The sequence below is a fragment of the Epargyreus clarus genome, unplaced genomic scaffold (assembly GCF_041222505.1).
Source record: "Epargyreus clarus isolate Ecla_fem2 unplaced genomic scaffold, WU_Ecla_fem_2.2 ptg000026l, whole genome shotgun sequence".
In the NCBI taxonomy this organism is placed as follows: domain Eukaryota; kingdom Metazoa; phylum Arthropoda; class Insecta; order Lepidoptera; family Hesperiidae; genus Epargyreus; species Epargyreus clarus.
Window position 1 is genome coordinate 6,753,671 of NW_027332233.1, and position 22,674 is coordinate 6,776,344.

A 22,674-nucleotide genomic window follows, 5' to 3' on the forward strand; every position below is an offset into this window, starting at 1 on the left:
GTTATTTACGAAGCATGGTTATATTATATTGCAAAACGAGATCTAAATCTAGGCCAATTTCCCAAGGGTAGAGCCAGTATGGTTCAATAGGGAAGTTTCAACGGCATATCTAATTATTTTTAGCGCGAAGCAGGTTTGCATTTCAGTGGAAGGGTGTCATGTAAATGCTGGGTTATCTATGTGTACGGCGACCACCTAAGACTTCAAGACCTCAGGAGTGAAAATGCATCTATTATTTGAAGTGGTAGATAGTCTCTATGGTTCGACTCCCACGGCACCAACGCCACACCTATTATTGCCTACAAACAGCAGTGTTAAGCGCCGTTGTTTTCTGGTTTGAGACATACTTTTCCGAGGCATTCCAGCTTAGTCCTCAGGGGTACAGGCAGATCTATGACCGACCTCAGGTAGGAAATTAATCTTATCTGGGGTTGATTAGATATCCATGGGTGGTAGTACTTGCTTACCATCAGGTGGACTGCATCCTCTCCTATATTATAAAAAACAATATCAACTTCAAGTAGATCCTGTTCTATTTAGCAAACGAGGACTTTGACAAAGTGTGATCAACTCCATTTACAAACTACCTATTAGTAAATTAGTATGAGTAGATTCTGTACACTTAGTATTTTTGTATCTGTTTACATATTTCCCATACATTTCCAATCAGTTCTGATAAAGTCCGCTAGGCGCTGATTGGAAATGTATGGGCAAATACGTAAACAAATACAAAAACAGACATTTTTGTAAAAACGTTAAAACTCCTACTAAGGGTACTGTTTACATGCACGTAAGTAGGTATAATGTGTGATCTAGGTGAAAAACAATATAATAGCCAGATAAAATAGAGGCATCACCATATTATAAATAAATAATGAGTCATTACATCACTGGTAGTGTCGTGCTCGTGTTTAATATATTTTTAGAATTATTTACTAGGATTGGATTATATTTCCTAGAATGTAGGTATTAATAATATTCTAGTCACTCTACTAGCACCTGTATTAAATTTCCATACAGTCACGTAGCAACTAATTTAAGGGCGCGGTTGCACACGGCGACATTTTACAGCAACGAGTCAAAATACCGCGATATAATCGCGATCCTATCGCTAGTATGATCCAACTACATATGTCGCCTAAAATACTTTGACTTAAGATCTATGCAGACGTGCGTTTATAAAACGCGTTCCTGAATCACTGCAAAAATTGCGACGCGTTACTGCGCAAGGAGCATTTCTAATTAAATAAAAATCAATATATTACCAACATTTGTTTCGTTTTACATTGGACTTCGATTCGTTTGTAACTTACTGGGTATCGCTCGGTATAACGAATTCAGGGGTATGTAGAGAATACTCAGTCACGTTGTCCAAATGCCCAATGTGGAATGGGAAACAGTGAAATTCGACAACAAAACAGTAAAACAAAAAACAATGAAAGTTTTTCAGAACTACTTACATGTGGACAACATGTATATAGTGTAGGACAACCCCATACTACCCATCCTAAGATATTTAAATAAAACACTAAGTATAATGAATGCAACGAAATGACGTTATTTATTGCACAATTTGATCTGTTAGAATGAGTATAATGAGCTACAAAATTATAATTGATTATCGGAAATTTGATGCCACTGGTAACAGTAGCGTCCTTTAACATTTCGTTCACGAGCCAATGCAATCAGGTTCGGATGATTTCGGAATATCTGAGAAAATTATTGAACCATAAATCAGTGCCGAAATCACACGGCTCTCTGACCTACAACTGTTGTAGTTGTTTAATTTTTAATGACTTTGAATTATAGCCGTCAAGGCACCTAAAAGAGAAAGTTGTCCACCTACGAGGCGGTTAAGCCTACGCAGCTTCTTCGTATGCCGTAGCGTAAGCTGTCATATTGTTTAATCGAGTATACGTAGTAAGTAGACGTACGTGCTATAAGTCACTGGGTCTCTTCATGTTACGTAAAATTAACGAACCTGTGCTTTTGAAACGTTTCGCAGTAGCTTACCGCGAGTGAAGGAAATCTGAAGTGTTCTAAAGTGTTTGGCTAAAGCGAGAACAGTGCGATCGTACGAAATGTAAACACGTCAAGTGCGGTGGAAAATGAATATTCATCGTATCACGATCAAATATCAGCAAATGTATGAAGCCGATTACGCTATGGATTTTATCAGACAACTGCGTGGGTTAAAAATTAATAAATGCAATGCTTAGTTAATTTATAGGATCCAGCAATATCAGTACATCGTCGTGCTCACTGTTGCTTATCGTATGATATACTATCTCGCCACACTCGGCCTTGTTATCCGATATGGAAATTCGAGAAGCTAGAACTGGACACGCATAAGGCACAGTGAAGTTACATGCGATATCTAGACGGAATCCCGGTTGCAGTTGGTCACAGGATCCAAAGAGTTCCACACGTCCGATTCATCTAGGAGTTCTCCGTATCATGCGTCGTAAAGACCCAGCGCTACCGCAGGGCGCCGGGCGAGGCCGGAGCTTGATAGCGATAAGAACGAGTCAGCATCAACAACGCAAGATGCAAGGGATGAGGTCGCAACTACCGCGAAGCTGTTCTTCCCCAGCATCTCAAAGCGATCCAGATGCAATGCAGGCGAGCCAACCCAAAGCTTACGTTATGCGGAGCTTTTCGTCTCCTGATTCAAAACAAATGAGCTACAGAAGAAATTCTGACTCCTTCTACAGACCCAAAACACACGGATCTAGAAGCGAGCTCGATTCTGATCTAGAAAATTTTGAACAATTCGAAGAATGTTTTATAGATATTGATGCTGATCAAGAAGAAACGGTTTTTGGTTCATACAGACGGAGCCCTGAAAAGGAAGAACCAAAAAGAGTAGTTACAGCTCTGCTCCCCGGCAGCGGAATTCAACGAGTTATAATTAAACCCATATCATCTGGTACTACACAAACTTTACAAAGCGCTAGAGACGCCATGAGAAAGATGCAAAAGGAGAAAGAAGATAAAGGTGAGTTATATACGGATAAGTTTCACTTTCGTTCCCCAATTACCTCTTTACTGTACTATTGAATTTGTTAACTATACCAAAGTTAAAAGTACTAAGTAATCCGAATGATTCCAACTTACATTTTATACTGTATCTGTTATATCTTGAAGTGATTTACTGCTTTCAAAATCATTTCTTGTTCATGTTTATGACTTTCTTGCTATGAAATGCGTTCAAAATATAATCGAAGGTACAACATCGAACTTCAACATCACTGATTGACCTAACTTACAAAAACATGTATCAAAATTTAATTTTTGTACAAGGTTACAATGCACTTGATCAAACTGAATTACGGACTAAGTTACGAACCCACACAAATAAAAGATTATACTCATAATTAGCATACTTACGATGAATGAGGCACCTTTTCCAAGGGCATGGTGTTGTACGAATATTTAACATTACCTCTTATTTCTTCATCATCGGAATGATAAGTAATCAATGTAGGATTCGTTACGCTTGTCTCTCGCCAAATATTAACTGTGTATTTGTTAACTTGCATTTAAATCGATGACTTGAAGTGCGTTTAGGTTCGTTTATTATTGCGAAAACACTTTGCAAATGTTAATAATATTATTTTCTTAACTTCTGCATGATGATAACTTTGCCTTTCAAAGGTTAGTTTATCAAAACCTGGTTAAATAATGGTTGAAGGAAATAATCGTAAGGAAGTCTACCATAAAATGTGTAATGTGTAAAAAGTGTTACATATAGCAACCACTTAGCTAAGTAGTGAACTATTTTCTAAAACTTATTGTCTAAGAACAGATTTGTATCCAAGCATAACATTATAAAAGCAATGACGAAGATAATAATATTAATTAAGTTAAGAAAATGAAGCATTAACCGAAATTCATATTTCAGCCTACGCATCTCAGAAGTTTCGACCATTGATAGTGAAGATGCCGGCGCACCATTCACTACAATCGAGCCTCGAACATTCCTCTCCAGGGATCGAGGAACTCCAGTCTTCTCCACAGCTGGAGCTGGAAGCCTTGGAACTTGAAAGGGAAATCGACAACGGCGAGCAACACCTGGAAGGCGGAGTTGCTATCGCTACTGAAGAAAGTGATGCTGATACGGTAAGTCTATTTTTGTTACTTAAATTCAATAACATACATATTGTCAGTTATATACTACAACTGTACATCTTTAAACTGAAATTTTAGCAGTTAAACATGCCTCATAATTATACATATCGATACCTTAATTCGCAAACCAGCCAACTCCACTTTTTCTCAAAACGTTTTTTTTATTTATTTTGATAGTAAATGGCGTTGAACGAAATCAAAATAAATAAAAAATCATTCTGACAAAAAGTGGAGTTGGCTGATTTGCGAATTAAGGTATCGATATATAAAACAAATTGCGTATTGATCAAATACAACATAATTGTAACGACTTCATTCGACGCTGGATTTCCAGACTTAACTTGATTAAGATAATATTTTTATCTTCTTACTCAAACTTCTTCCTGTTCATAAATTCTGTACCTAATTACTAGTAATCTGCTAATTTTTAAGAAGAATAAGTATTCTGATATTGATTCTATAGACATTGTTGGCTAATATTGATTAGATATCTCAGTTTTGTTTCTCACTTATGATGATAATTGAAAGTTATACAATTTATATTCAATTATTTACAACATTATAATAACTTAAACTAAATAAAATTTAACAAATAAAAATATTTACAGTAATCGAAAAATAACTAAAATTATAAATAAAATAAATGAGCCAGATCGTTGCCCTGCGGTAGTGTACCCAAGACAAAATGTATTCAAAAAGATTCTATTAAATGTTTCAATTAAGGACTTATTAACACTACATTGAAACAAACTGCACATTTAAGAATGTTGTATGATAGAGACACTAATTTATAATTTACTGTGTGGTATTGTTACAAATGACATTACACAATGTCGCAATTAGTTAGGTCAGGAGCTACAGACCGCCCACTAGGCAGCGTCCTTACAAATCTTAATGTCTTTAACGCGTGATCTATCACAATTAGTTTGACAACGTTTAATAGATGCTTAGTCAAATACATATTTTTATATTACCGATCTCTACTGGTATAGTACCATAGAATAATGGAACGTGTTTTTGTAGACTCGTGCAGATGGCATCATAACCGATCGATATTGAATGATCTAAAAGAGCGAATAGCCTCGGGAATTGTATAGCGTGTGACCAATGTACAAAGAACAACGATAAGACGCTTTCTACACTAACAGCCTCACAACAGTATTCCCTGTGTCGTGGGTGCCATGGACACACACAAAGCGAATACACAAACACCCAGACTGAGAACAGAAATCTAAATTCCTCATTTTGTCATCTGTCTGGCCGGGAATTGAACCCGGGACCGCCTGCGTCAGATCGTGTAGTGAGTTAAGAAAGTAGGGATGAGTGATCGCTAGTGGCTAAATTTCATATGCGCTTTAAATTCTGGAGAGCATATAAGGCCCGGTTGGTCATTGGGAAGCACTCGTTAAATTTTATCGCAATGCTTCCACAATATACATCAACTTCCAATCGTATACGGCAGACACCCTATTCAATTTAAGAAGAATAATTAATTAGTTTTAATACGGGTACGTACGATACACAGCTTTAATTAATTAATCATTAATGTCGCGTACCTACGTGCAAAATGTGGAATGAACTTCCTCCTGAAGTTATGACATGGGGTTCTTCAAGAAAGGTGTAAAAAGAGCTCGCCTTCAAAGCCGGCGTGCATTGGCGACTCCTCTGGTGTTGCAAATATCCATAGGCGACGATGACTGCTTTCCACCAGATAGTCCGGCTACCTTATCGTTAGGTATAAGTTATAAAAAAAACTTAACTGCACATTTTTCTGAACTGCGTATGTTACCCGTTACATAATAAAATCCTACACGGTCACAGATTCTCGCATTATACGACATAAGAGTAACATTCGCCATTATGTAGAAGTCACGTAAGAAAATCAATAAATAAGTTCGAAACAAAGGCTCTGAGTTAAATAGCTGAAGTATTTCAAGTTTGCATATTCATACACATGTAATAGCTGTAAAAACTAGACGTTTCTATAAAATAAACCATGACATTTACCTATTTGCTTGCGTGAGTGTTTCAAGAACTTTTAAGCATGCAATGGTGTTATTATAACATGCTTCTATTTTATATAATTCTGCATAATATAATAGGAATGTTAAATAAAGTATAAAATTTTATAGTCAAACAATTTAACGTATAAAATAACAAATTACATTATTCCCTTTAAGTAAAAGGAGTAGCTAACAGCCATGCTGCGTGCAATTCGTCCGCTATGTAGTGGTGACTTAAACCATTGCATATTTTGACTCTGGCGGTGTGGTTCAACTCCGGCGGCACCACCGCCACACCTATTTCTGCCTCATAACAGCAGTGTTGAGCGCTGCTGTGTTCTGATTTGAAGGGTGTGGTAAGGGAGACATACTTTTCCGAGGCGTTTTAGTTTAGTCCTCAGGGGTAGCGGCGCATCTCTAGCTGACCTCAGGTAGGAATATCTAATCCTATCTGGGGTTGATTACATATGTCCATGGGCGGCAGTAGCCACTTACCATCAGATTGACTGCATGCTCGTCTGCTACTCCTATATTATGAAAAAAATATATAGGATTGGTGATGTATCCTATATAACCTTAGAATGATTAAGTATACATGACTTGCTACTCCTGAATACCAAATCAACGTTTTATACATAAGTAACAGCTGTCTTGCCATAGAATTAGGCCAGACAAAAGAGAACGGAAACATCAGGACAAAACGTTTTTATACGTATTAAAATTTAAAACATGTTAGTGTCTCAAGTGTCGAACTGTCAGTAATAATTTTTCATAATAGAATTGACTTTAAATTCTCACGCATCGTCTACAAAGTTCCTTGCCGTAAAAACCTATTAAATACCTTCGTTAACTAAAAAAAAAACCAATTCCTATCTGAAATTAAAAAGTGCTGCTGGATTTTTGCCGCAGTCGGCGCCAGTGTTTTGTTTATGGCTTCCATATAAATTTAAGATTAGCTTGACCGCTTATACACCGCATCGAGCATCTAGCCAAAGTCCACTAAATAATTTGAGAGTGAGTATAAATTATGGCCCCCAATTAAATATTTTATGACCTATTTGAAGTTTATTATAGATGGGGTTAAAGATGTAACGCCTTATTTGTAACATTTGTTTTACTACACTCTATAAACTAGAATTTAGATGAAAACCTCATAGACACCCACATGGGCATCTGTAAACAATTCCAAATAGGATTGGAGTTCGTCATGAGGTCCCCATCTTTGTAACAAATAATCCTTGAAGACTAACGCCCAATATAAATATAATCAATCTATTTAATTTGTAGGTACATACCAATAGGCAGAAATATTAAATTGCGATATTTAGTAGGCAAACCATGAATCAGACTCTTATAACAGACGTAAGTTGAAATATCGGATATAAATATTCTTTCTACCACCAACTAATTCGCACTAGCTTGCGCACAGAAATCCTTGATTTGGCCATGAGCATTAGGGTGTTTGTTCACCGCCGCCGTCACCGAGAACGAGATTATTTCGGGCCGACTTTAATATGACGTGACGGACGTGCGGTGGACATGCGGCTATGGTAAATATTATATGTACCGCTGCTCCGGCGCCTTCATCTCGTTCTCGGTGTCGGTCCAGTGACGGCGGCGGTGAACAAACGCCCTTACACTGAAATTCTATTAACTGATATGTTGAGAGGCATCATTTATAGCACTGATAAATCAGTGTACACTATTGAAGCATTGAGTGCATATTTCTATTACGGTCGCGTGTTATCATTATCGCAATGCATGGTCAATTACTGTTGTTTGTTATGCTCCGAGTAACAACTTCAGTAAAATACATTGTATTGAAACTGTAAGCTAGATAATAAATGTGCCGTGGTACAGGGTTATGTGGGATTCTTACCACACTAAAACCCCCCCGGTGGCCGTCCTCGGCGCTGCGTAGAGGACTCCGGGATCTCCAGAGGAACGCAACCGGAGTCTTCTTAGCGCGTTGCCCCGTCGGGTTCCGCCCAGGTGAGCGTGACGCTCGCCACCGTCTGGTGTGCACAACGGTATACCACCACACATACCGCCGTCCTTCCCGGGGTCGCTGTCCGGGCGGTTCAAGCTCCCACTCTTACGACCCGCAACCCGGGAAGCCCCTTTTAGTCGCCTCTTCCGACAGGCAGGAGATACCGTAGCCCTATTCTGGTCCCGGAACTACAGGGACCTGATAGGAATGTGTCTAAAACCTCACTTTGGTCTGATTGCCCTGTCTGGCAGCAATTTATGAATAAATTTATAGTCTCTTAACTATCAACTTACAAGCACTTCCTTAGTAATGCGAAAGATATGTCAGATATAATATTCCGATGACAACGTGAAGATTAAATTTGAATGCAGAGCGAGAAGTTTTTCGATTTTTAATATCCTGTAATAGTTCTTATAAGGTCTGCTAGAATTTTGGGAACAACAAGCAATAATGTATACAGATTTAATTACGCTTCGGTGTGAATGTCGGAAAAGTCAAAACACATTAAAAGCTTATGGCGTGTCCTTGTTACCTCATCGCGTCGAAGATTACAACATAGGTTAACAGTTAAAAATCAGCAACAATGATCTGACTCAGAAGGCATTACCATATCACGTGTTTCTGGCTAATGGCATCAGTGTTAAGCTTCTGTGTTGTGGTTTGATCACTGTGATATGAGACAAACCAACTTAGTCCAGCGGTAGTAACGCATCTGCATAGACCTCAAGTGGTACAAAATCGTATCTGAAGTTTATTACGTGTCCAGTTGGCCATGCGCCATGACTGCGCTATCTATTGCTTTTATTTGCATATTATAAAGAAGCAAATTATATTACTCCCTAAGGTGGTAGAACCCTTTGTGGTTGCCGAACTACAAAGGCTCCGGCGGAACCACCGCCACACTTATTTCTGCCTCATAACAGCAGTATTAAACGCTGCTGTGTTCCGGTTTGAAGGGTGTTGTAAGGGGGATATACTTTTCCGAGGCGTTCCAACTTAGTCCTCAGGGGTGGCGGCGCATCTGTGGCCTACCTCAGGTAGGAATATCGTATCCTATATGGGGTTGGTTACGGATGTCCATGGGCGGCAGTAGTCACTTACCATCAGGTGGATGCATGCTCGTCTGCTACTCCTATATTATAAAAAAAAAAGTTATAGATGCAATTTAACGAAGAAACTAGCTGTAGTTATGTGGTCCAATTATGGGCATGTTCCCATTAAATGTTACGACATCGGCCAGTGTTCCGCAGTAAAGATGTTACGATCCGCTTTGTTATTTTTAACTGCCCTAAAACTGTTATACCATTCAAGCTTTGCTTTATTCGCCGATTCATAGAATGTGCTCAAGGTTTTGTTGTTTTGAATTATTTATTTAAATAGAATGACTTTTGTAATTTATTCTAATACTAGTATTTAAATTCGCTAAAGTTCCTTGTAAATATAATTTTTTACTACTTTTTAAAATAAAAATAAATAACAAATGAAATACCAATATATCTAGTTAATAAATTAAAGTATTGTTATTTTTATGTCAAATAATCCTAGTGATATCAAATTAATTCAACAAAATCATTTATTTTAAGAAAATATTTAGTTTCTTTTTTTTTATTCATCAACAATTCTTTGTTTAAAGTGTTTTATATAAATTTAAAGCTACCTTGATTGGCATGGCCGCCCAAGCTGGCAAGTTTACAAGTTTATGTATCTATATTTCTCAGAGATGTGTCATTAATGTGCGTATATTTCGAAAGCGGTACAGTTATACGCTGAAGATAACTAACTGCGGTGCGAACAAAGGCTCTTTGAAGTTTATTGGGTACTAACTAATGAAACGGGTTTGCATAATGCAACGCCGGTTTAATCTTTGATTCTTGGTTAGGTAGTAAGCGGAAACAGCGCTGTCTTAGGAATAGAAATGACTCTTTATTCGTTAATTACGTGTGAAGCTCACGACACCGTCTGCGTTCTAAGTCCTAACTGTATGCCCTAACCTAAGTCCTAGCTCTCTAAATTATCGCGCAGGAAGTCTATTTTTGGCGTAGAGTGAAATACGCAGTCTCTATCTTTGAATGAAAGTCGATAGAACTTTCAAGCCTCTTTAATAAATTGCAAGATAATTTCGTATTGAAATAAAGCTTCACAATTTATTTGCCATATATTAAAGTAGAAAAAAATACATTTCTTGATAGTACTTAACATGATTTTACTTGTTTGTTTAAAGGAACTGTATTGACTTTCAATATATTGTATTCCATCATCATACACGTGACTGTGACCTCATAAATGATTAATTTATTCAACAATGTCGTTTACCATGATAGTTGAATTTTCGAAAGAAATAAAAATACAGTTTTCCATATATTAATCGAAACGTCTCTCAATAACAATACGTTAGATTATTATTTTAAAACGTGTTTCATTTGTTTAACTTCAAGATTTATTACTAGTGAGTTGTCATTGTGTTTACTACGGTTACGATGTTATATGTACAAAGCACGTGCGCTCTCGCTATCAGCCTCCGGCCCGCGAGCGTCCGATAACGGCGCACAAACAACGCGACTGTCCACCTCGCCGCACTGCCACAACAAACCGTATTCCGTACGCAACACTACCACTCGCACTAATCAACCTAATTAAGTACGTAGCGGCCATAAATTTGACGTTGCCCATGGTTACGCCGCCGTTCCCGTGGTAGCTAGACGTAAACATTGCGTGATCGATAGACGTTCCGTGCTCGCGTGCCACCGATAGCCCATTGCCCACCGATGGTGCTGCCTCGCACCTAGTGTTCGAGCGTCTGGTCTGCGAAGTGCGCGCGTCCACCAGCGGGAACAATGAGCCCGCCTTGACCTTGCGCGTGCGGGGGCCGGGGAGCGCGATGACGCCAGCGCGGCCGGCACGCGGTTCGGCTTTCGGGTGCGATCCTTCGCGGACGGCATCCGCGTAATCGGCGGTCAGTGCGTTTCCGAAGTTTGCGTCAAAAATACCGGGGCGGGTGGGTGCCGCGACGCCGGGGACTCGCGACGCGCTCATTCCGCGAACCGGCGCCGACGCCGACGCGCCTCGAACGACCGACCGACCGAGCCGACTCCTGCCGAGCGTCCGCGACATGCTCAACCATCGACATGGGTAATGTGCAGTGCTGCGCAAGCGACCGCCCCCACGAAGGAAAACCGCCGAAGAAGCCGAAGAACAAGAAGAAGAGCAAGAAGAAACAGAAATCGACTAGTGCAAAGACTAACGGAATAGGGGGTGGTAAGGGCGACGGAGGTGTACAGAAAGTGGTAAAAGTGGCTGAAGACGCATCAGAGCGGGTTGCGCCGACGCAGGCGGAGGCGCTGGCGCAGGGAACGCCGCCCTCCGGCGCGCCCAAGGAGCAGCCTGCCAGCGAAACTGAGGAGAAGAGCTCGGTGCCCACCGACGCAGATACATTGGATTTAGATGCATCACGCGAAAATATGGCTACGGCACGGGAGCGCTTTTTTGGCCAGGTAAACGAAATAATCTTTCATTCATTATCATACACATATAACATAGAAACAAGAAGTGGCGCTGCGCCGCGGAACGACCTAATCCTCTTATCGTGGCGGAACGAATCGGCTCGCCTAACAGCAGGCGCTCTGCTTTACATCAAATAACTCTCGATAAAGACTTTTAAATGTTGTCTGTTTTATTGCATTATCTTGAGGGTTTAGTTCAGAGTTAATAAAGCAGATGTTCTGCGCGTAAGGTATCAATGAATTTTATATACCACGGAGTAATTACGTTGATAACTCAAAGTACTCGTATGTATTGTTTATATGCAAATGGATTCGCGGTCGACTTCTACATAATTTATAGCGATTTGCGAATGTACAAAAATAATTAAAAAGAAATGACGTAGTCTTGAATGTAGATATCTTGTTTGGTTACATAAGCAACAAGTAATTTATGTGCCAACATACAAACTTGAGTCTTAAACTACACAAACACAAGCATATTATTATTGTATTTATATTATTACAAATTGATTAGAATTGTAAAAGTGTGCTGCCATGTAGCTACAATGATTTTATATTTTCTTTTAATTGTATAATGGACAATACTATAAATTGATATTTTTGAGATTATATCGAAATCACGGAAGCCATTTAAAGTAATAAACTGAATATTACTGACGAATATACACAACTTATCTAAACACAACAGCAATACTTTAAAAAAGAAACGTAAATAATCTTCTACTATTTGTCCACCCGTTACCATCTCTAAATTGTCGCATTGTGTAAATAAAACAATACGAGACATTACTCGTATTATAAATAAATACAACTACAATAGACGTAGGTAATACGTAACCTGTATCACAATAGCAAACTTATCATTCACATTAACGGTTTACGAACTGCATAAAATATTTTAAATTACCGATCAGGTTTTCCCCGATGATCTAATATGCATTGATTAACTCCCAAGGATCCTCCAATACCATGTCGAATGTTTAATCTCAAATTAGGAAGTGTTTTGAAGTACTTTTTACGGTTTAAATATCGAAGTGTTCTATTTTCTTATCTTGTATTTAGACTATTAATAACTTAGTACCCGTATGCGTGTGGAATATATTTAACTTGTCTTGTAAGTAATTGCAATTAGTACGAGTACACTAATTAGTAAAATAGTAACTATAGGTAGAATTGGTAGAGTCATGGAAATACCTCTGTAATCGGGTCCTAAAACGCCGAGTTCTTTGAAAGAGAGGTCGGAACCCCAAAACGGGGGTTTATATGCACCCCCCCCCCTTTGTATTCCCCTAATGGCGTATAAAATCTATTTAAGGAATTTATGTTTTAGAATTTGGATTCTTCTATTTTTGTGAATTTAAGGAATATAATATTTCGATAATCGATTTTGTAGTCGTAATGTCGCAATTCTAACCTCTTCTCCACTAAGAAATACAAAGAAATAGAAATTCAAAGGTGACGTAACATGACTTATAATTAAAAGTGTTAAATCATTATTTAACCATAGTATTCTAATCATAACATGTAAAATAAATTAATTAAGTTAATACATATACATAATTATAAAACCTCTTGTACACTTATCGTCTCGGAAAATTCGAGAAATAAAAATAAAACAAGTTTTCAGTCCAACATTTAGTTGTGTCTTTAAAACGACGTTTGAATCAAAATATCGAATTCCATTATCCATCTTCCATTCCAATAAGAACAATGTGAAAAACAATCACTTTATTGACTTTCAAAATTTGATGCGGTCAACGCATTGAATTGACTCCATCATGATGCGTGTCACGCATGTGGGGACTGACATCTGTATCGACGGAAGCGAAATGGACTCAAAGTTTTTGGTTTCTTCATACTTTCTACGTATTGAATACCGAAACGTTTTTCTTAGAAATAAACCGTCCTACACAATCCTACGCTTCGCATGAAAACCGTGAATCGATCTTGAGGAAATCTGGAAGAGATCTGTAAATTATATTAAAATGTCTTCCTGTTATTTCAAAGCAACTGTCATTTAAAAAAAGTTTTCAAGTACTTAATTCTTTTTCTTAGCATTATCCTCTTCAAGGAGCTCATTTCTCAGGAATATTTCTGAACGGATTTTTTAGGGAGTTCATAACATAAAAATGTTTTTATCTTACATACTTACATAAAATACATAGTTTTTGAAGATAAGTCCATATCTTAGTCGAAAAACATCTGCAACACCTGCCTAAAATTCAGCAATAATAAACACGGGGAAAACCGCGCGCGTTCTTAAATTAGAATAAAAATAGTAGGTTCTCTGAATCTTGAAATCACGAAACGTTGTCGGGACATCGCGGGACTTACTCACATATGTCGTTGACTCAGCGGGAAAGTGACCGGGTTCTCATTCTTGCTTTTGGAGCAGCTCCAGCCGATTTCCCGAAATAACTCCCACAGTTCCGAGTTAGCGCGAGATTTTATTCATTTGCAATCTTGTTCCGTTCATACACCTTTGTTTGGCAGCAGTTAACGTAATGCATACATCCAAACATTACATGGATTGGATTATTTGTATGAGTGATCAAATGTTATGACAGAATCACCACATTTATCCTATGGACATTCGCCAAATAAGATTTAAATCATTGTTATTTTCTCCTCTGTATTGTTAGGTATATTTTAATCGCATGTTCGTAATGGTTACATCTTTAGATGTTACTGCATGCTCTAAAATTATTATTTGAAGTTTATTTAATAACTACATACAACGTTTTACTTATAAAGCTTTTTATTTTTTCTTACACACCTTTAAAAACACCTTTAAAAACACCTTTTTCTTTTCAAAGGATTCGAGTTCCGTCTTCCTAAAATTATCATAATTATTAATCCATCACTACTTAAAGCGATTCTCCTCTCAAAATTAAATAGTTTAGGTTTTCAAACATGAACTCTAGCCAATAAATAATAATTTATTGGTATGGTAAACTTTATTCACCGTTAGGAATATCAACTAGAAGTAACTGAGGGCGACTGCTTTGAGATGCCCGACGTGTCCTCACGAGGTTTTCCTTCACAATTAAAGCAAGTAATTTGACAAGCTAAGCAAGGATTAAATATTAATGAATTGGCACTTCCAAAGTTAAACATCTGTTTTATGTAAAGTCCGCAGCCATTAGAAAACTTGGCAGTCTCATGTACCTATTGTTTTGTATCTTTCTAGACAACCCAGACGTACGGTCGTATCCTATGTCTAGTATACCAGTTAGTTATATTAACGTATTTTCGTTTGTCGTTAGTTTTGCTCGCTGGTGAGTCTTCCTGGAAAAACACCATTATCTCATTTTTCGTAGATTTCTTATGAAACAATTAAGATATTAGGTTCAGATGATGGTCATCAACGTCTTCTCGTGAATTTCGAGAAAGAGTGAAGGCCAAGAACCATGACAATTATTATACTCTACCTCTTACTAGGGACCTATGTTCACCAATAAGGTGCAAAGGAGTAGTTGATAAATAAAGACAATTTAATGCACCTCTATAATTCTTAATTAACCAGACGCATCTAGAAGAAAATGGAAATTGTTTAGTCATTTATTTTTAATGCATCATTTTATGTATAATTATTTTTGAACAGTAAAGTGTTAAGTGACGTTAAAATCACGAGATTTTTCACAAACATCATATCATGTCACAAACATCATCACAATTAAAATTTTATAAGAGTTATATCATATCAATATGTACTTGAACAATTGAACGCTCATATGATAATTAACACCAATGTTCTAGCATATCCTAGTCATTGGTTTTGCAAATACATATTTGTCGCATGATCATATTCCTATTATCGAAAGAACGTTAATTTCCTTATACACGTATGAATAGAGACAGATGTATCACGTCTATGTAGATACATAACGTATATGAACGTATGTAGTGTATTGGTATGTACATATATATCACTAATGGTAAGCTTTATATGAATTATATTTGCACTTTACCTATTATATATCGTGTCCATAAGATGATAATATCTAAAAGAACTCACATATTTTAACATGAAGGTGCTAGAACCCGCTGTGGTTCGACTCCAGAGGCACCACCACCACACCTATTTCATCCCAATAACAGCAGTTTTAAGTGTTTTTAGAGACATTCCATCTTAGTTCTTAGGGTTAGGGCGCATATGTGGCCGACGTCAAGTAGGAATCTGATCTTACCTAGGGTTAATTACAGATGTCCATGTAGGGGCAGTAGCCATTTGCCAGCTACTCTTATGTTACAACAAAAATATTGACTTCATGGTTAAAGATACAGAAACATGTTTATATTTTATTAATCATATCTAAAAGTATCTTGAAAAATTGGGTAATTATCATGCTCTACAAGTCTACATACGGACTACGTGAGTCATTATGATAGATGGTCAACATGCCTAAATCTAAGGATTCCTAAGTCATTCTATAACTTATAACCCATTCTCATCTACTATTCAAGGTTACAAATGCAGACAGATCGTCTGCCTAACTATTAGTATGGATACAATACGACACGTTAGTAAACATAGTCGTGATACTTAAGTAAATATCTCAATCAACACATTACTAAACACAATTAGTTGTTGAACATTGGAATAGAAGAGTTGTAATACTCTTTTATTGTAACTCTAATTTATCAGTGATTTCTCTCACTATACTAAGATTTTTTATAAAATTGAAGTAACACCACGCCCTTAATGAACTTCAAATAAGATTGCTATTAAACCTTTTTATTATTTTTTTCTTTATGATGGGGAAACCTTCAAGAGGTACCCGACGACTTGGGAGCGACGTCGGGTTATGTGGGATTTTTACTGCACTGAAACCCCCCGGTGGCCGACCTCAACGCTTGTTGGAGAACTCCGGGATCTCCGACGGAAAACAACCGGAGTCCTCCAAGCGCGTAGCCCCGATCGGGCTCTGCCCTGGGGGATCATTTTTCGCTCCTCCCACACCATCCGGTATTCACGACGGTATGCGCGAATTGAGCTCCCACTCTTGCCGCCCGCAACCCCGGAAGCCCTCTTTTAGTCGCCTCTTACGACGTGCAGGGGATACCGTAGCCCTATTCTAGTCCCAGAACTACGGGGACAAGGATTGGTGTTAGACCTGAGAAACAAATGGGACAAGTTGAAAGGCCTCAAGTAAGAAATACCAAGATAGGTTCGAGATAAAACGTTATAAATATGTTTGCTTAACTTTACTTATAACAATGAAATCAAAAGATCTTTCAAAGAGAGCCTTAAATCCGCCGAGAGCTTTCAAAGCTCAACTTTTCATATAGGTATATTTGGCACATACGCCAGTTGATCCTCTAATGTATTTATTTATTGAGAAATAAATAGTGGTTGTTAGATGTTAGAGCAACAGAGGATAGTTCTAAAACTTCTGGCTATTAGGTAATCTATTTTTACCCAGCAGTAGGACCATCTTTTATTGCAATACAGATTCCAAGTACATCCATGATATGGTGCTACGATGTTTCATACGTACTTGTGGCGGTGTGCTAAATGATAAGCAAATACAATGAGTGCCGCCAAGAGTAGATATGGAGTTACATTGCTTTAAACGACATATACATAGGTATTAGTTACTATATACCTATTAATGTCTCACTAGTTCTCTCATAGCAATCAATATGAATATGGATAAAAAAGTTTTTGTCACAAAATCCCTTGTGGGTCAATTCCGAAGGCACCAACACTTTACCTATTTTTTCTTATGACATTAGTTACTATACATCTATTAATGTCTCAGTAGTTCTCTCTCATAGCAATCAATATGAAGATTGATAAAAGCCTTTTATTACAAAACCCTTTGTTGATCAATTCCGAAGGCACCAACACTTTACCTATTTTGTCATATAACAGCAGTTTTAAGCATTCATGTGGTTGTAAGGGATACAGACTGGAGTAACACAGCTCGTATAAATGAGCCGTCTTAGCCTTTAGAGTTCACTTACTAAGGAATTTACCGCCATCTTCCCGTCTATTGGTTTTATAATATTGAATTTGCACACAAGCCTACAGTCCATCTGATAGTGAGTAACTATAGCCGCCCTGAACATCTTTAATTGGCCACATATAAGTAATATATTTATATATATATATATATATATATATATATATATATATATATATATATATATATATATATATATTTTTTAATTAAATTAATAAATAAGACATTCAAAAATAAGACACGTAACAAAGGCTATAGACGCGTTAAGTTACGCACAAAAGTTAAAACTGAGATGGGCCGGACATGTAGCACGTTTGGAAGATAAAAGGTGGACACTGTGGGTGACTACATGGAATGGTCCTTCAGGCAAGCGCCGCGTAGGTAAACCTTATACACGATGGGAAGATGACATTAAAAAGATCGCAGGACAGAACTGGGTTACAATGGCTAAAAACCGGGAAAAATGGAAAGCTTTGGAGGAGGGCTTCACCTGAGGGGGGTCCATGCAATATTTAATAGGAAAATATATACATACATAATATAAATATATAAGATATAATTATATACGCACATAATTAAATTAATAAAATGTCAATATCATATAGTAAAATAATGTATAATTAAATAATAATAATCAATTAAATAAATTGTCTAAATGAAAATAATGTAATTATGTAAATATAATTTAGCAGTTCCTATTATTACGTTAAGCTGATTAACAATATAAATAAAAAATGTAATAATTTAAATTTAATAATTTAATTAAATTTAATTTATATATAAAAATTGTAAAATTGTAAATTGTAAAGATGTAATGAGCATGGAATAAAAGGCTTTTTTATTTTTTTATTTATTTATTTAAGAGTAAGTTGGAATGCCTCGACGTCGAATGTGTTCCTTACCACATCGTTCAAAGCGAAACACGAAAAGCTTAACATTACTGCTGCATTGTGGTGCCTACGGAGTCTAACCTGTCTAACTATAAAGACTTCTATCACCTCCTAGATTACATGTCATTATCATCGGCGATTTGGCAGTATGTTCATGACAGGTACTCGTACCTACTATTTCCCTACAAGTTGCATAAGAGCCGTATGCTTCTTCTGTGTCTTAATAAAGAAAACGTAGTAATAATGTTGGTAATACAACGCATCGAGGTTTACAACATACTCGTAGCAATGTACTAAATGATAAGCAAACAATGAATGCCAGAGAACTCAGTAGGGACATTACTTTTCTAACGTCGTTTGTGCAATCAAGAAGCATAGAGTGCGTTTACTAAATTTGAGCCATTCAGCAATTCCAGATGTAGAGCTGTATACTATACAACATATTTCACCACGTTTTTACACCTGTCATAAGCTTTACAGTTACAGACTTCCTAGTATTTTTTATTTATTTATTTACTCTTTATTGACCATGTTAAAAACAATAAGTAGCATTTTCTCCCAGTCAACCTTAGGGACGTGCAGAAAAAATAAAGGCGGTACAACTATATCTACTGAAAAAAAAAAATAATAATAAATAGGAAATACAATAAAATTATAAAAAGGGGAGAAAGGAGAACATAAAAAAGAAAGAATGAGAGAAAGAGAGAGAAAAAAAGAAATAAGATTACTACATGAAAATTAAATAAATTACTACATGAAAATGAAGAAAAATGATATATATATATATATATATATACAGGGTGAATCTCCATAAAGTGCACATATTGAAACAGGTAAAATTAAACCGCATTTTGTCGACAAAAAAAATATTAAAAAAATTAAAAAAAATTTTTTTTGGGTTTTACGACCTTTTGAATTTTTTTTTGGGAATTGTGCACCTGAAGTAAATAAATCGCTATAACTTTTAAACTAAGAGGGTTATCAGGTTCAAACAAAAATAACAATGATTGCCAATGATAGGCCGTACTGATCCATGAAAAAAAAAACAAAAAAAATCATCTTCCCAGGAAAAAAATGTCAGATTAGTGCAAAAAAGCACTTTTTTTAGGTAAAATTTTCAGTAATCATCAATTTCCTCAAAATAATCTAGGCATTTTATTTTTTTATTATTATTTAATGCAATTCTACGTGGTATTAGCTTTCAAACACTAAAAAAACCACGCCTCTAACTCAAGTATAAAGTTTGCTAGGAACGTTTCAAAAAAGACGCGACGCACGTGCGCCCTAATAAAACTGGTATAGTCCGACCCATAATTAGGTGTCCAAAATATAAACAAAGGAAACTATCAAAAATATGTTTTAATGGTAAATTCATGGTAGTTTCTTATTTTTGACGATATTAAAGTGATAAAATAAATCTTTAATAATTAAAAAAAAAACACTAGTTTGTATTAAAAATGTTATTTATTACCAACACCCTTAAGAACTGCCTTTGTTTAAGCGCTCGTAGGAAACTTTATACTTAAGTTAGAGGCATGTTTTTTTTAGTGTTTGAAAGCTAATACGACGTAGAATTACATTAAATAATAAAAATAAAATAAAAAGCCTAGATTATTTTGAGGAAATTCACGATTACTGAAATTTAACCTAAAAAAATTGCTTTCTTCACACTAATCTGACTATTTTTTTCTGGGAAGATAAACTTTTTTGTTTTTTTTTTCATGGATCAGTACGGCCTATAATTGGCATTCATTGTCATTTTTGTTTGAACATGATAACTCTTTTAGTTCAAAAGTTATAGCGATTTATTTACTTTAGGTGCACAATTCCAAAAAAAAAACTTCAAAAGGTCGTAAAACCCAAAAAAAAAAAAAATTATTAGTTTTTTTATTTTTTTTGTCGACAAAATGCGGTTTAATTTTACCTGTTTCAATATGTGCACTTTATGGAGATTTACCCTGTATATATATACCATTTTTCTTATATATATATATATATATATATATATATATATATATATATATATATATATATAGTATGTAGCGATTACACACGTAGTTTCATGTATTAACCTAATAATAATCGAAACTGTCAACGACGCGTAATGACTGATATTATTTATTTGTACTTAAAATAGGTATTCGTAACATAAGAAGTAGGTATATTTGGCTACTTTGGCTTTATCTTAAAAATACAGGGTGAATCTCTTACCTGTTTTAATATGTGCACTTTATGGAGATTCACCCTGTATAAAACATTGTTCTAAAATCTAAATTTGCATGGTCGTTTTATGTTATGTGTATTTGTGTTATGTATAAGTATATATTGTTTTAACGCAATAGTACATAAAGTGTTTTATTTTAGACACGTCTGTGATTTATGTCCAGTAAACACATACGTAGGTCGTACAGGTATATAGTTTTATGTCTTCTTTTTCCTAACAAAACGTGTCTTGGCTCACATTTTTCCTCTTTAAATGATAAATCACCTTCACATCAACGTTTCTTCCACAAATAAAACAGTTTTTATTTAAGTATGTGGCAGTTCTTATTTATTTAGTTCTTTAACATTTTATACAAACGATAAGTTAGTATGGATTTTCTGAGCATATAAACTCATATTGAGCTTCTTTATCATATGAAGCGTTTTTAAAATCATGTGTGTGTAGACCTTGGTAATTATTGAACTGGTTCGGATGGAATCTTCACGTATAGGTAGAGTATACAAGGCACATGTATGTATGTAGAGACATATCTGTGCCTTGTATACTCTACCTATAATCTCTATTTTACATGTGGGCTAGTTAATACCTCGATAATATATAGAGTTTCTACGGATTCCTTTAAAATCATGCACTTGCGGAATACCATCATCGACATATTAAAATATGTAGAACTTACTTCATAGTTTATATCAGCTTATTGCAGATGAAATATCACTTACCTTTGAGAAGTTTAGGGCATGCATTGAGACATGTAGGTTTTCTAGCAATATTTTCCTTAACGCAAGTGATAATTAATGTTGAATAACATAACATCGAATAAACTAGACGTCCATTTCGAATTGAGACCTCTAAACTAGAAGATGAAAGGTCGAAGTGAATACATTAATAAAAATATAGCAACTTCATATGTTATACATTCTTAGTTAGGCACAAATTCCGACCCTGTAGTAAAGATATTTATATTTTTATACTTTTATGATATCCACTTATAAAATCGCCATAAAAATCTTACCTGGCGATACCGTTCCGCGTAAATACCAATTACATAATATTTTATTTATCTCAAGGTGTTTAAGTATACATTCGAGATCTTGTGTTGTGTAATCACAAGTCTCCGGAATTCGTGCCAGCATTATATTAGTTTCGATACAAATTCGATATGTTGTGTCGTCATGTGAACTTGAATTGTACAGCTGGGATATAATTTTGATTTGTTTCTTAGAGGTTTTGCCAAAAAAATTGATAAAATTTTTCATTCTTATCCAGCACTACCAGCTACTTGTAAGTAGAGTCCTACTTAGACAATATGATCCATAGTGCTCTATTTAAAGCTTTTCGATGTTTATCAAAAAAAGACGCTTTCTACACTCACAGCCCCACACTAGGATTCCCTGTATCGTGGGTTAGCACCCACGACCTGGACCTGTCTGGCCGGGGATCGAACCCGGGACCCTCTGCGCCACGCGGGTCGTCAAATAAATTTCAGATTTATGTTTCTTTAGCAACAATAGTATATTAAGAAATGGTTAGTGTAGTCCTTTCGTATTTGGCATATAAAGCAGGCTTTTTGATTAATATATTACCAGATTTAGAGTTAAGTCCAAGTAGAAGATTTATTTTATCACTAAGTTTCGTTGGAAAATTAGTTAAAGAGCAGTCCTATAGTAAAATATTTTCCTTATCAACAAGCTATTTACAATTGATTTATTTTATGTTCTTTTTTATATATTGTAGAAGTTATATATCCAAGTATCCAAGAAGTATCCTGAATCCAATCACAAATTTAATTAGATCTCCACCTAAAATTGTAGTGTGGATCACGTTCCAACAAATTATATGTACCATCTTGGAATTCGAAGACGATTGCGCCAACATTAAAAAATGGTGAATATAAACATGAAGAATGTAGGAACTGAAAACAGGAATAGGAGGCGTTACTTCCGCAGTCGAATTCCTACTCCGAGGAC

The 22,674-nt window shown here is 36.1% G+C and overlaps 1 protein-coding gene across 5 annotated transcripts in view; it reads left to right on the plus strand.

The window, feature by feature from the left end:
• The first annotated feature begins 2,380 nt into the window (after positions 1-2,380).
• Sarm (sterile alpha and armadillo motif) overlaps positions 2,381-22,674 on the plus strand; it is an 87,618-nt gene continuing 67,324 nt past the window's right edge. For 3 of the 5 annotated variants that reach the window (XM_073088348.1, XM_073088349.1, XM_073088350.1), the window contains exon 1: positions 11,100-11,615. In XM_073088348.1, coding sequence (XP_072944449.1) covers positions 11,250-11,615 — 366 coding nt within the window. In that variant the 5' untranslated portion in view covers positions 11,100-11,249. Of the gene's footprint in view, positions 2,999-3,904; positions 4,123-11,099; positions 11,616-22,674 lie in introns of those variants that run through there. The other 2 variants (XM_073088346.1, XM_073088347.1) reach the window with 1 other exon arrangement.